This window comes from Erpetoichthys calabaricus, chromosome 5 (assembly GCF_900747795.2).
Source record: "Erpetoichthys calabaricus chromosome 5, fErpCal1.3, whole genome shotgun sequence".
Classification (NCBI taxonomy): Eukaryota; Metazoa; Chordata; class Cladistia; order Polypteriformes; family Polypteridae; genus Erpetoichthys; species Erpetoichthys calabaricus.
The window spans coordinates 95939096-95951933 of NC_041398.2; the positions used below are offsets into that span (position 1 = coordinate 95939096).

The window sequence follows — 12838 nt, forward strand, 5'->3', positions numbered from 1 at the left end:
AAAGATAAGGGTAGAGTCACTGGATAAGAGTCTCATCAAATCACCCAGACAAATTTAATAACTGGTGTGCCTGAGTCTGTGATTGAGATGGTGGCGAGAGGTGAGGTGATGTATGTGTGAAAGGATGTCATTTTCCATAGGCCCTCCTCTTCCTTGCTGCAGCTCCAGGAAACTAAAGTAACTCAAAAGGTCACTCTTCAGCTTGCATAAAATAAATGTGGCTGCACAGGCCTTAAATTTCCAAAACAAACTTGAGTGTTCAGATTAAGGAGATATTAAAGGATATCTTTGACACCATACTCTCATAAACCACACCTGAATAATTCCCAAAAAGAACTTCTTTCAAAAGACATCACATCAAAAAACAAAACAGATGGATAAACTGAAACAAAAACTATTCAAGTTTACCTTCATTTTTGTGTGTGAATGTTTACTTTAGATTGGACACAAGCACTGCACATTTTATGAATGCCAAAAATGAAAAAAAGACAACAATAAGCAGAATAAGCTCCCAGAACTCATCGCAGTATTGTATCTGTCTGTGTAATGTATCTCATTAAAGAGATGAACCATATTTATGGAGGTCAGGGAGCCAAATACAAGAAAAAATATTTACAATTTTTTTTAGAAAACTATTTACTCTATAAATACCCATCCAACCAGTTTCTGAAACTGCTTTTCCAATAGGACTCCATTAGACGTTGAAGCCTAAGGAACATTGGTTTATGAAACGAACCAACACTCATTACATGACACTCCAAAGCAAACAAACCTAACATGCAAATCACTGAATTCTAGGAGGAAACGAGAACACTGGGGTAAAAAACATACTCTAACAAGGGGAGAATGAAAAAATGGTCACATTCTAAATATTTATTGGCAATCTCTTATTTGGTGACCCACCGAAATTTGTCATAAGGGAGAACCAAAAACATCAATTTATTATCTTTATCCATCTATCCATGCCATGAAGATATTTATCTATCTATCTATTTCCTTACTAGATCAATGGGATCCAGGAAACCTACCTTGGAAGCATTTGGCTCAACGCAGACACAGACCCCTGGTAAGATGCTAATGCAACACAGTGTTCCATCTTAGAAACACCCACATTTGCTTACACTAACACAGTTTAGAAAAACCCATCAACCTAATATACATATCTCTAGTGTGTGAGATGAAAACTGAGATAGCTCATAAGACAGGGAGAAACTCCACTTAATCATGGGAGCATTAAGCAAAAGTCACATTACATAGATTTCCGGGATATCTAGGTCTGTTGTATATGTTGACTTATATGCAGATCTAAAAATATTAAATGAAATAGTTGCAAACAATTCATCCATTATGTTTATAGTGAGTCTAAATGAGCAATCATCCAGTTGTTACATATGTCTTAATAGGCGTTTTGTCTTCTTTCTCGCTTCATTGGTAATTATAATTTTTTTAACTCATATCTTCATTTCTCCATACATTGCTAAAGGCTTTCAAAAATTACATAACATAGCTCAGCAATCTCACTTCAATAGGTAAGTAAGGCAGGAGATCTGTATTGTCCAACCCATCATATTATCCATTTTCTAGCCAATTTGGCCTTTCCATAGCTATCCACGCGTTACATAAGTAATATGACCAAATGTACATGAAGGTCACATAGAATTTTTCTTGCTTGCTTAAAGGTGTGTTTTATCTGGTTAAAAAAAAAAGAACATTTGTGATTTGTGACCCGCCAGGATGCTCCTGTCAAGTGAAAAATGTAAAGAAGCACACAACATACATACTCCATGACATGTACATACACGCACACATATGTACACGATCAGGCACAACTCTAACAAACGTGCAGAAATGGCTGTGTTTGACATTACAACTTTGGACAACACAAACCCCTTTCCCAAACGTCCGAACGGTGACCTGACCCATTGGCACATTCCGTACCATCCACATTGAAAATCCTGTCTTACCTGATGGTGATTGTAGTTGTTTCTCTGTTGGAGAAAAGCAGCCTGGTGTTGGTGGTGCATTTGAGGACTGACTGGTGATCGCCTGCTCTGCTGCTGCTGCGCGAGATTGATCTGGGGAGAGAAGGGATTGCTGAAGCCCGGCACATTAATTCCGGGACAGGGATTAGCAGACACCGGAGAAAAGCTCTGGAAAAAGGCCGGGTTGATGGAGGAGGGGATCCCGGGGTAGAAGCTGTTGTCGGGCTCGGAGTTGCCGATCTGGCTCATGGGGCTAGCGTGGCTCCCGTTGCTCGAGTTACTGACGGCGGGCGGCGGAGAGCTGGTCTGCACTGACCAAGGGGTGGCAAAGCCCGGCAATGTAGGCGACACGGAGCCCCCAGGAGGAGGCGGTGGCTGTGGCTGCTGCTGACTCGACAGCTCCGTAGTCTGAAGGGCTCCGAATCCAGCTCCCAAACCGGTGGGCAGCATGCCGCTAGAAGGGCTGGCCCCATTGTTGTTATTGTTCATCAGATGGTTGTTGGGGCTCTCCATTTGGATTTTAGCCTTGCCGGGGTTCACAGATGGCGATGACGAAGCGGCTCTAGCAGCAGAGGCCACCACATTGGCTTCGGAAGCCGCGACGTCGTCGCTGGCAGAGGCGTTGATCTTGACAGGGCTCTCTAAGCTCCGCTCGCAGCTGCCCTGATCCGATTTGGGGGACGATTGCAGGGGGTTGAGGCTCTGGTACTGCTGCTGCTGAGCCAGATGACCGAAGTCGCCCACAGGCGGCGGCTGCTGCTGCTGATTTATCTGCTGATGGTGTTTCTTCAGCTCCTGCTGCAGGTTATTAATTTGATGCGGTTGCCCGAATTTTTCCTGTGTCACCCCTGCTTTGAAGTCAGACTGCTGCTGGAGGTGGCAGAAATCGAGGCGCTTGTGCTGCTCCAGCTGCTTCGCGAAATCTGGGTTGCCGTTGCTTTGCTGACCTGCCTTGATGCTGCTGTTTTTCTCTGACGGGGGCTGCTGCTGCGCTGTTGTCACTCCAAGAAGCAGCTCATCCTGCATGTTTTGATGATGCGCAGCAGCTGACAGGAACAGAGAGGACACGGCGACGTTACTGCTGCTGCTGGAAATAGAAAAGCTGCTTGGAGAGAGAGGGGGGAACTGGGTAGAGGCTGCTGAGGGACTACTGTATGACCTAAAAGCGCCTCCGCCGAAGATCGTGGAGCCGTTCGTAATGTTAGCTGTCTGCAACAAACCGAACCCGTAATCCCCCATTTATTTTGTAAAAAAAACTATTTAAAGTTAAAATATGCAAAAATGCAGTATTTATTTAGAAAAAGAAATTATACTTTAGTTTTAAGTTTTTTTTTTTCTTGACAATGAGAGGAAGGGTATACGATGTCTGTTTTTGCTCTATTCTCAGTTTTTCCTACAATAAGATACATATAGTTACTGGGAAAGGATTTTTTTGCCTTCCTGTCCAATACGCCCCCTTCAACAGCACGCTCATCTCCCCTCCTCTCCTCTCATTGCCGGCAGTTCGGCTGCGCTGAATCGTTAAAAAGCCCGGAACGTGCGTCACGAGCTCATCACAACGTGCTCGCCGCCCCTCCACACCTTTCATCCCACCCCTCGCCTCTGGCCTTCCTGAACTCATGAATAATGTCGCAGGCTCGACACTCTCACTGCAGTGAACCGCATTGGTGACGTCACCTCATTCATTATTCATAAGCCGCAGTGCTGTGTCACGCTCCTTCTAAATATTAAGCGCTGACGGACGGCGTGTGCCTCGATCGCCGAATAGGGTTCGGCCCTTTCTTACGGTTTCAAGGCGTCCCCAAGAGCGAAAAGCTTTTCTGACCTGAAAAGTCCTTCCCAAAGACAGAAGGTGGTTTTCAGGCGCCCCATATTAGTGACGTGTTTGCGCACGTGGTGTGAAACGCAAAAAGTTTGCGCCGTGGGAAAAAAAATCTCATACATACACACATACATATATATATAGCGTATGTCAACATCAGAAATTTATTAAACGGTAAGCTGATATTAGGTACTCGTAAATATACAAGCAGGTGGAAAGACGTGCCTGACTTTGAAAAGTGCCAGATCGTTATAGCCAGACAAGGGCAAAAGCCGGTGGTGGGAGTGTGATGCTTTGGGTAATATTCTGCTAAGAAACACTGTATTCAGGTATTCATGTAAACTTTGACGAGCAGCACCTACCTAAACATCGCTGCTGAACCCGCAACGGTATTCCTCGATTGGAAGTGCCATCTTTCATCAGTACAGTGCGTCCAGTGACACTGCACAAATTGTTCCTCAAGCCATTCCCGAACAGGATGAAGAGTTCAGGGTGTTTCCCTGGCTTCCAGCTTCCCCCAGATCTCAAAACAATTGAGCAACAGTGGGATATGTTGGAACAATATGTCCGATCCGCGGCGGCTCCACCGCGCAACTTATAGGACTTGGAGAATCTGCTACTACTGTATTGTCCTGGTGATAGATACAAGTACAGGACACCTTTAATTAGTGGATTCTCTCCCATTCTTCTCAGCAGATCCACTCATGCTCTGTCAGGGTGGATGGGGACCATCAGTAGACAGCTACTTTCAGGTCTCTCTGGAGATGTATAGTTGGGACCAAGGCCAGGTTCTGGAAGGGTCACTCAAAGACATCCACAGGGCTGTCCCTAAGCCACTCCTGTGTTGTCTTTGCTTTGTGTTTAGGGTTATTGTCCAGTAGAAAGGTGGGCTTTCAGTCCAATATTTGGCCCAGATTGTTATGGAGTAGGTTTTCTCCTTTGCTCTGTTCAGCTTTCTCTCAGCCCTGACAAGTCTCCTAGGCACTGCCACTGAAAAATAACTCCACAGAATGACACTGCCACCACCATTGTTCACTGCTTGGATTGTATTGTGCAGGTGATGATCGGTGTCTAGTTTTCTCCAGATGTGATGTTTAGTATTGAGGCCAAACAGTTCAATCTTGATTATATCAGACTAGAGAATTTTGTTCCTAATAGTTTGAGAGTATTTTAAGTGCGTTTTTACAAATTTCAAGCCAGTCTTAATGTGTCTTTTACTGAGGAGAGGCTTCTGTCTGGCCATTCTGCCATAAAGCCCAGATTGTTGGAATATTGCAGTGATGGTTGTGTTTCTGGATGTTTCGCCCCTATCCACACAGGTTCTCCATAGCTCAGTCAGCATGACCATCTAGTTCTTGGTCACCTCTCTTACCAAGGCCCTTCTCCCCCTATTGCTCAGTTTGGCCAGTCAGCCAGCCCCAAGTTGTTCTAGATTTCTTGCATTTAAGAACTATGAGCCCACTATGCTGGTGGGAAACTTCAGTGCTGCAGAAATTTTTAGGGTCCTGGTGCTTCCTGTCTTGCTATATGGTTGTGAGACATGGATGCGATGACGAAGACTGGACTCCTTTGCTACTGGTCTCTTTGGAGAATCCCTGGGTACTGCCGGTTTGACTTTGTGTTGAATGAGTGGTTGCTCATGGAGTCCCGAAGGATGCACATTACCTGTATTGTGAGGGATCGTCAGGTACGGCACTATGGCCATGTGGCACGATTCCCTAAGGGTAATCTGGCCTGCAGGATCATCACTGTTGAAGACCCAAGTGGCTGGACCGGGCCAAGGGGATGCCCAATGTAAAACCTGGCTGTGGCAGATATAGGTTCATTTCTGGAGGGAGGGACTGCACTGCATTGCCAACCAGGATCCCAAGCTGTTTCATCATGTGGTGGGTGCAGCAATGTGCTGTATCAGTGCGTGCTCCCCAACCTGGCCTGACCTTCCCCAGATCTTTGGCCCAACACAATTCTGTCTCTAATCTTGTCAGACAATTCCTTTTTCTCAGATGCACATTGTCAATAGTGGGACCTTATACAGACAGGTGTTTGTCTTTCCTAGTTCTGTTGAGTCGTTTGAATTGATCACCAAACAAGGTGTAGAAACATCTCAACAGTGATCCATATAATGGGATGCACCTATGCCAAGTTTCAAGTGTTACAGCAATGGGTCAGAATATTTGTTTCAATGTGATAGTTATGTTTATTTTTTAATAAATTTGCAAGAATTCCTAAAATTCTGTTTTCACTTTGTCATTCTGTGATATTGAGTCCTGCTTGATGAATGAAAAAGTGGAATTAAATGATATAGCATAAGGTAGTAACATAACAAAATGTTAAAACAGTGAAGAGGTCTGACCAGTAACATCACAAAATGTTTAAAAAATGAATACTTTCTGAATGCACTGTATATTAAAATGATGCAATGTTTAATTGCTTGCTGGTACTAAGGGCGATATATTGTGTTTGTCATCCTTTATCTCTTCCAAAGTTGTTGCCACTGTTTAAGCTGACAGTAATCTGTCTCTAGAGATGACATATGGATTTTGTCTCCCATGAGCCCTCCCATATTTTTTCATTGTCTTTATTTTTATATAGTTTGCGGTAATCCAGTATTGGAAGGTTTAATTCAATGTGTTAATTTTTCAAACCTGTTTAACCCTATATGGAGACTCTCTATCCTGGCATTACATGGGAGCCAAACCTGCACAGGATGCCAGTCCATCACAGTATTATTTTAATTCACCCCATCCTAGCAATGCAGTTTCTCAAATTGCTAATTGTAACATTAATCAACAAGTTAATGACATACAGTCATTAAGCTGTTTCCCAACATCAGTATTTGAGTATCATAGTATTTTGTACTTCAGTGCTTTAACTTGAAATAGGATTAAAGCCAATACAAATGTATGTTGTACACACAAAGTAAATATCCAGAACCCTTCTGCCACCCTCAAGCCTCTCCCCGTTAAAGATTTCAAATCACAAAGATCCCCGAACAGCTGGAACAGGCCCCAGATATGTAAATACATTCAGTAGCATTGTGGGAAGGGTGAGGTTTTCTGCAAAAATATTACCATGTTAGAAACCTGGATTATTTTCTGGAAAACAATTAAAAATACTTTCAGATGATACAGGAACGAAGATAATGAAAATGATATTTTCCTGCCTGTCCTTTAAGCATTCACGGTTGATTAGGCACCCCACCTTAATAGAGAAATTAGGCAAGTCTGTATTTCATTTTGTCCTTGCCTGTTTCCTGTTTTTTTCTGTGATCTAAGTACATTATTCATTTCACAAGACAGCAGTTTCACCCCTGTAACTGGGAAACAAGGAAAAGATGGGAGCAAAGCTTGCAGTCTCCCTGGCATTGTCCTTTGTGTACTCCCGTAAGCCGCTGGCTCTCCCAGCCATTTTCCAGAATGTTCACATTTGGCTTGAGTTGTGTTTGAAAATCTGCTGAACACATAAAATGACAAGGGAAAAAACAACATTTCAGTCCCTGTGATTGTGATGGCCAGCAACAAAAGAATGATCTAACAATATACAGTATGTAGCACTTTTTTTATTTGCAAATAAAGATGTTGGTTAGATTTATCTCTATTTGTGTAAGTATATTACACATGTGGCTGGTGTGTAATAAGAGAGTTTTCGATGGAAGAATTGATGTCTTCATTCTAACCTACAAAGAAGCAGACTCTAAACTGGGTGCTTTGATTTGTCCAGAAAATAAAGCATTTGAAAAAAAAATAATAATATTCAATTTCAAATATATGTCAATGCCGTCACTAGTTTAGTCATTATACGGTTGTTAACAGAGCTCCACAGTAAGAGGAAACTTCTTGCTGCTATTGCACTTAAATCCTGATCTGTCTATTTGCTCACTTTGGGATTGTGTTTCTTTGTACTCCTTGTTGAGACCATGACTTTTGGTATACTAATTTAATACAAATCAAACTTAAATCCATTTTAATGGTTAGTGGGAATCAATGCCTGTCCTGGCAGCAGTGGATTAGGTAGATTTCATTAAATTGGTAAAAACTCTATTTACAATCATGTTGTTTATTTTATGCTCTTATTTTGATGCTGACTGTGAAGATACATTGCATTCTGAAATGTATTAGCCTATAGTCATAATTATTATAAACAAATAGACACTGTTGTATCATTTCCCCTTGTACATTCAGGCTTTTAGATTTATAACATTTTATAAATAGCATTCTAAATTCCAAATTGAATGAGGAGTTTTCGTGCCCAAATGGAAGCTGTTTTAACTCATATGCATTATACTATATGGAAGTCTGAGATGTTTGTATGTTTTTATAAATTAAGCAGTTTTAGTATTGAATAACTCTACTGTCTTTAGTTAACAATAGGACCGGACACAAGGCAGTGACAAGCACAGCACTGGGTGGTAGTCTATGACATGGCCTTAGGCTGTACTCACTGGCATCAGGGTAATTTAGAGATGCAAATGTACCTCGCATGCTCATCTTTGGGATTTGGGAGGACAGCCAGAATCTCTAGAAGAAAATCCACACCTTCATAGGAAGAGCTTGTGAAATACTGTATATAAGGGCAGTGGTAGGCTGGGATTTAATTTTATGTTATGAAAATGCATAATAAACTGGTGATCACGTAGACTGCATACCTAATGTATAAATATTGTGCAACTAATATCAATAAACATTATAGCACTGAATTCAGTTAAGGGCAGCAACTGGCCTACATTATTAATCTGTCACATGTGACTTGTCTGAAATGTGGCAGAGTAGTTGTGTTCAGTGCTGGCTTGTCTGTCAATCAATACTGTGATAAGGCAAGTAACCCAGGTAAGCCTTAAACCTGGTTTCATAAAAACCTCTATTTACGTGCACAAGTACGCTTCTGGAGTTCTCCTTTGGCAAAATGTTCTGATGTCCTTAAACAACATGAGATAGAGTTAAACATCATCATGGTTCTCTTCAAGTCTGAAAGCATGCATCGTCTGTGATAATTTTCTTGTCTCTCTATTATAAAAGAAAATCTTGAGACAAGACTTTTTCCAAGAGATTTTTACAACTACGCCCACGGTCCACTCACCTCTCATTCGTGTGAATGCTCTCACCTCTTATAAATTTTTACATTTTCCTCACTTTAAGTTCAAAATAAAAGAAGACTTATTATGTCCAGGGGCGGCACGGTGGCGCAGTGGGTAGCACTGCTGCCTCGCAGTTGGGAGATCTGGGGACCTGGGTTCGATTCCCGGGTCCTCCCTGCGTGGAGTTTGCATGTTCTCCCCGTGTCTGCGTGGGTTTCCTCCGGGGGCTCCGGTTTCCTCCCACAGTCCAAAGACATGCTGGTTAGGTGGATTGGCGATTCTAAATTGGCCCTAGTGTGTGCTTGGTGTGTGGGTGTGTTTGTGTGTGTCCTGCGGTGGGTTGGCACCCTGCCCAGGATTGTTTCCTGCCTTGTGCCCTGTGTTGGCTGGGATTGGCTCCAGCAGACCCCCGTGACCCTGTTCGGATTCAGCGGGTTGGACAATGGATGGATGGATGGATGGATTATTATGTCCAAATCTTATTGGTAAATTTCATCCCAAAGGGTTATTAACAGAAGAAATGAGTACATGGGCAATTCTAGCACAGAGAAACGATGAAGTCAAATGAATTAACACAAAATTTGACAATCGATTATATGGCAATGACATGTAAAATTTTAACAGGCAACAAGAAAGGTAAAGGAGATCTTGATATGCCATTTGTATTAAAATGTTTGCACTTTCCTGTTACAATAGCTTTTTCTATGACAATTAACAAATCACAGGGACAAACATTCGAAAAAGTCTTTATTTATTAGAGAGAAAGAAGCGATATTCACTCATGGGCAGTTATACGTTGCGTTGTCATGATGTAAGTCCAAACACGGAATCAAAATTCAATGCAATATTGACGAAACTTAATTTAAAAAATTATTTTTACTGAGGTTTTACAGTAAAAGTGTAAGTTTAATAAGTATTTCCTGGTTAATTTAAAAGCCATACAGAATGAAAGCATATAACGCAATGAATACCTCTAACGCAACATGAAACATAATTTTCTTTCAACTTATTATGTTTTACTATTTTTTACTATGGTTAATTACTCGCTGTAATGTAAAATAGTTAGTTCTATTATGCATATGTAACAATTCCCATGAAAATAACACTGTTTAAATTGTACATCCGCTTCCCCATATGCGAGCGACAGATCTGCGAAGTGGCTAGCATGTAGCGCCCACCCGAGGGTTGGCGAGCGAAGCGAGCAGGAGGCAGAGCCCCCTAGTGTTTTATAAATACATTTGGTCTTTCATATACTGTGAAGTAAATCGCATTCAGCCCCTTGTTACATCGTCTACCTGAGCAACCAATAATTCACGGTGTGAACACTGGCTGCTGCATCACAAATCACACTGTTTTAACATATATAGCATCGAATAACTGGATTAAAACTAAGATGACAGTCTATTAATATGTTTCTGTTAGTAGATTGCACACAGTACACTCTTTTCGACTCCTTTGCAACTGAGCCCTGCAAAGGAGAGGCTTTTGGGAGTTTTTTCTCGTCTTCTTAGAAAGTCAAGACTGGGAGGCTATCAAAAGACAGGGCATGTTAAAGCCCTTTGAGGCACTCCTTGTGTGATTTTGGGCTATACAAAAATAAATTATATTATTGTATTGTACTGGTGCATACAGTATGCTTCTTGCCTTGCACCAGGTGCTGCTGGGATAATAATAATGCAGGTGTTTAAACTTCAATAAAATAAGTATTATGTTAGGTCACTCATTACTTTAAAAAGTAATCAGACTATGTAACACTTGTTACTTTTAACGTCCCCACCCCCACACTGATCCTTAGATTGTGCAGGGCTAAGCTCAGCAGTAAATTCTGCTCATCAACACATATTTAGAGATTTCTAAAATATTAAGATAGATTTATTTCAACAAGGAGAAGGAATAATGCAATTACCCAAGTGTTTGAATCATGTGAAATTTACCAAGATAGATAGATAGATAGATAGATAGATAGATAGATAGATAGATAGATAGATAGATAGATAGATAGATAGATAGATAGATAGATAGATAGATAGATAGATAGATAGATAGATACTTTATTAATCCCAATGGGAAATTCACATTCTCCAGCAGCAGCATACTGATACAATAAATATATTAAATTAAAGAAAGATAATAATGCAGGTGAAAAACAGACAATAACTTTGTATAATGTTAAATGTTAACGTTTACCCCCCCGGGTGGAACTGAAGATCTACCTGTGGTTGCTGAAATCATGTGTAAAGATAACATATGTGAAGGCAAACAGTGTGCAACTGATATGCACAGACTACAAAATGTACATGGCCAAATTACCAGGTTACTTGCAGAGAAATTCAGTCAGTTATTTTCCAACCCGCTGTATCCTAACACAGGGTCACAGGGGTCTGCTGGAGCCAATCCCAGCCAGCACAGGGTGCAAGGCAGGAACAAACCCAGGCAGGGCGCTAACCCACCACAGGGCACACACACTCACACACACCCACACACCAAGCACACACACTAGGGCCAATTTAGAATCACCAATATGCCTAACCTGCACGTATTTGGACTGTGGGAAGAAACTGGAGCACCTGGAGGAAACCCACGCCAACACAGGGGGAACATGCAAACTCCATGCAGGGAGGACCCAGGAAGCGAATCCAGGTCTCCTTACTGCGAGGCAGCAGTGCTACCACTGCACCACCATGTTGCCCTACAGAGAAATTTACATGTGGTAATGTGGTTGCTCAGAGACCACTGACCCAGTTTCTCAAATCGGAATAAGAGCTTACATGGCATTTTAGAGTCCAGGTTTCTGTGAATAAACAGGTTACTAAAACACATGTAAATGCATGCATAGAAAGAGCTTATATCATTGTGTTTATTGTTTTTCCTATTTTGTGCCCAGCAGCTAGTAAAAAGTTCTGTTATAAATCCATTTTTCTGTAGTGTACATATGATACATTTTTCAGCTGGCTGGTTGATCACTTGTTTCTAAAAGCCATGCACCTAAATTCTTAGGATTTTTACTTTAGTCAGTTGTGTCAATGATTTGCTTGACCTGTTTTTGGTCCTGCTGCCTCTGTTTCCTCTTTATACAAAACATTCTAACTTCTGTCTGATAACCTCAGGTTAAAGTTGCTTGATCATACTTTAGAAGACAGAGCACAGGCTTTGATTGTAAGGGTCTCTTCCATCTGTATAGTACCTTCCATTGGGGTCTTTACAATGTGCATCTACTTCTCAGCAACACAGTTACATGGACAGTAAATGCATGCTGGTATGAGTATATGTAAATTCTCATTCACTGTCAAAAGTCTCACACTCTTAAACATGCATTCAGTGGGCTGTTGCATGATACAGCATTTAAAAAGGCTGATTTCATTAAGAAGTCTGTCATATTTAAAATGCTTGTTGTACAAGCCCACAGTGATGACTTGATGATGTAATGTTATTCTCAGAGAAAGATATTCAAAGGGCCTGCATCCATCACAGTTTTGTTTTTATCTCAAATAAACTAGTCTGGTGAACAGCAAGTGCTGTATTTGTTCTGTAACTATTTTTTAATATTTCCACACATTTTTGGTCAATGTACTCAAATCAAAATGAAGATACAAACAATTCTACGGATGAGAAAGCAGAAAACAGCAAAGCCCAATCCAGAACAACAAGAATTCAAAGACCTACTGTTTGATAAGGTTATGTTACCTGCACAAATCCAACTTTCCACTTGGAAAAGCAGAGTGGTGTTTCCTTTTGAAGAACATTAGATGTTTGGGGGGAAAAAAGGGAACCATTCAGTCCATCAAGCTCATTTGTCTAGCTAATAGCTCAGTTGTTCCAATATCTCATCCAGATACTTTGTAAAGGTTTTTAAGGTTTCTGCTTCAACTACACGACTTAGTAACTTGCTCCAGATTCCTGTGACTCTTGGCATAAAGAAGTGGTATGTGAATTCAGTTTTAAATACTCTTTCCCCCTTAA

At 41.3% G+C, this 12838-nt stretch overlaps 1 protein-coding gene across 2 annotated transcripts in view; it reads right to left on the reverse strand.

Moving 5' to 3' along the window:
- The window catches only part of cpeb2 (cytoplasmic polyadenylation element binding protein 2), a 128259-nt gene extending 124783 nt beyond the window's left edge, over window positions 1–3476 (reverse strand). For both annotated transcript variants that reach the window (XM_028801801.2, XM_028801800.2), the window contains exon 1: window positions 1965–3476. In XM_028801801.2, coding sequence (XP_028657634.2) covers window positions 1965–3221 — 1257 coding nt within the window. In that variant the 5' untranslated portion in view covers window positions 3222–3476. The remainder of the gene's footprint in view (window positions 1–1964) is intronic.
- Window positions 3477–12838: the final 9362 nt, after the last annotated feature.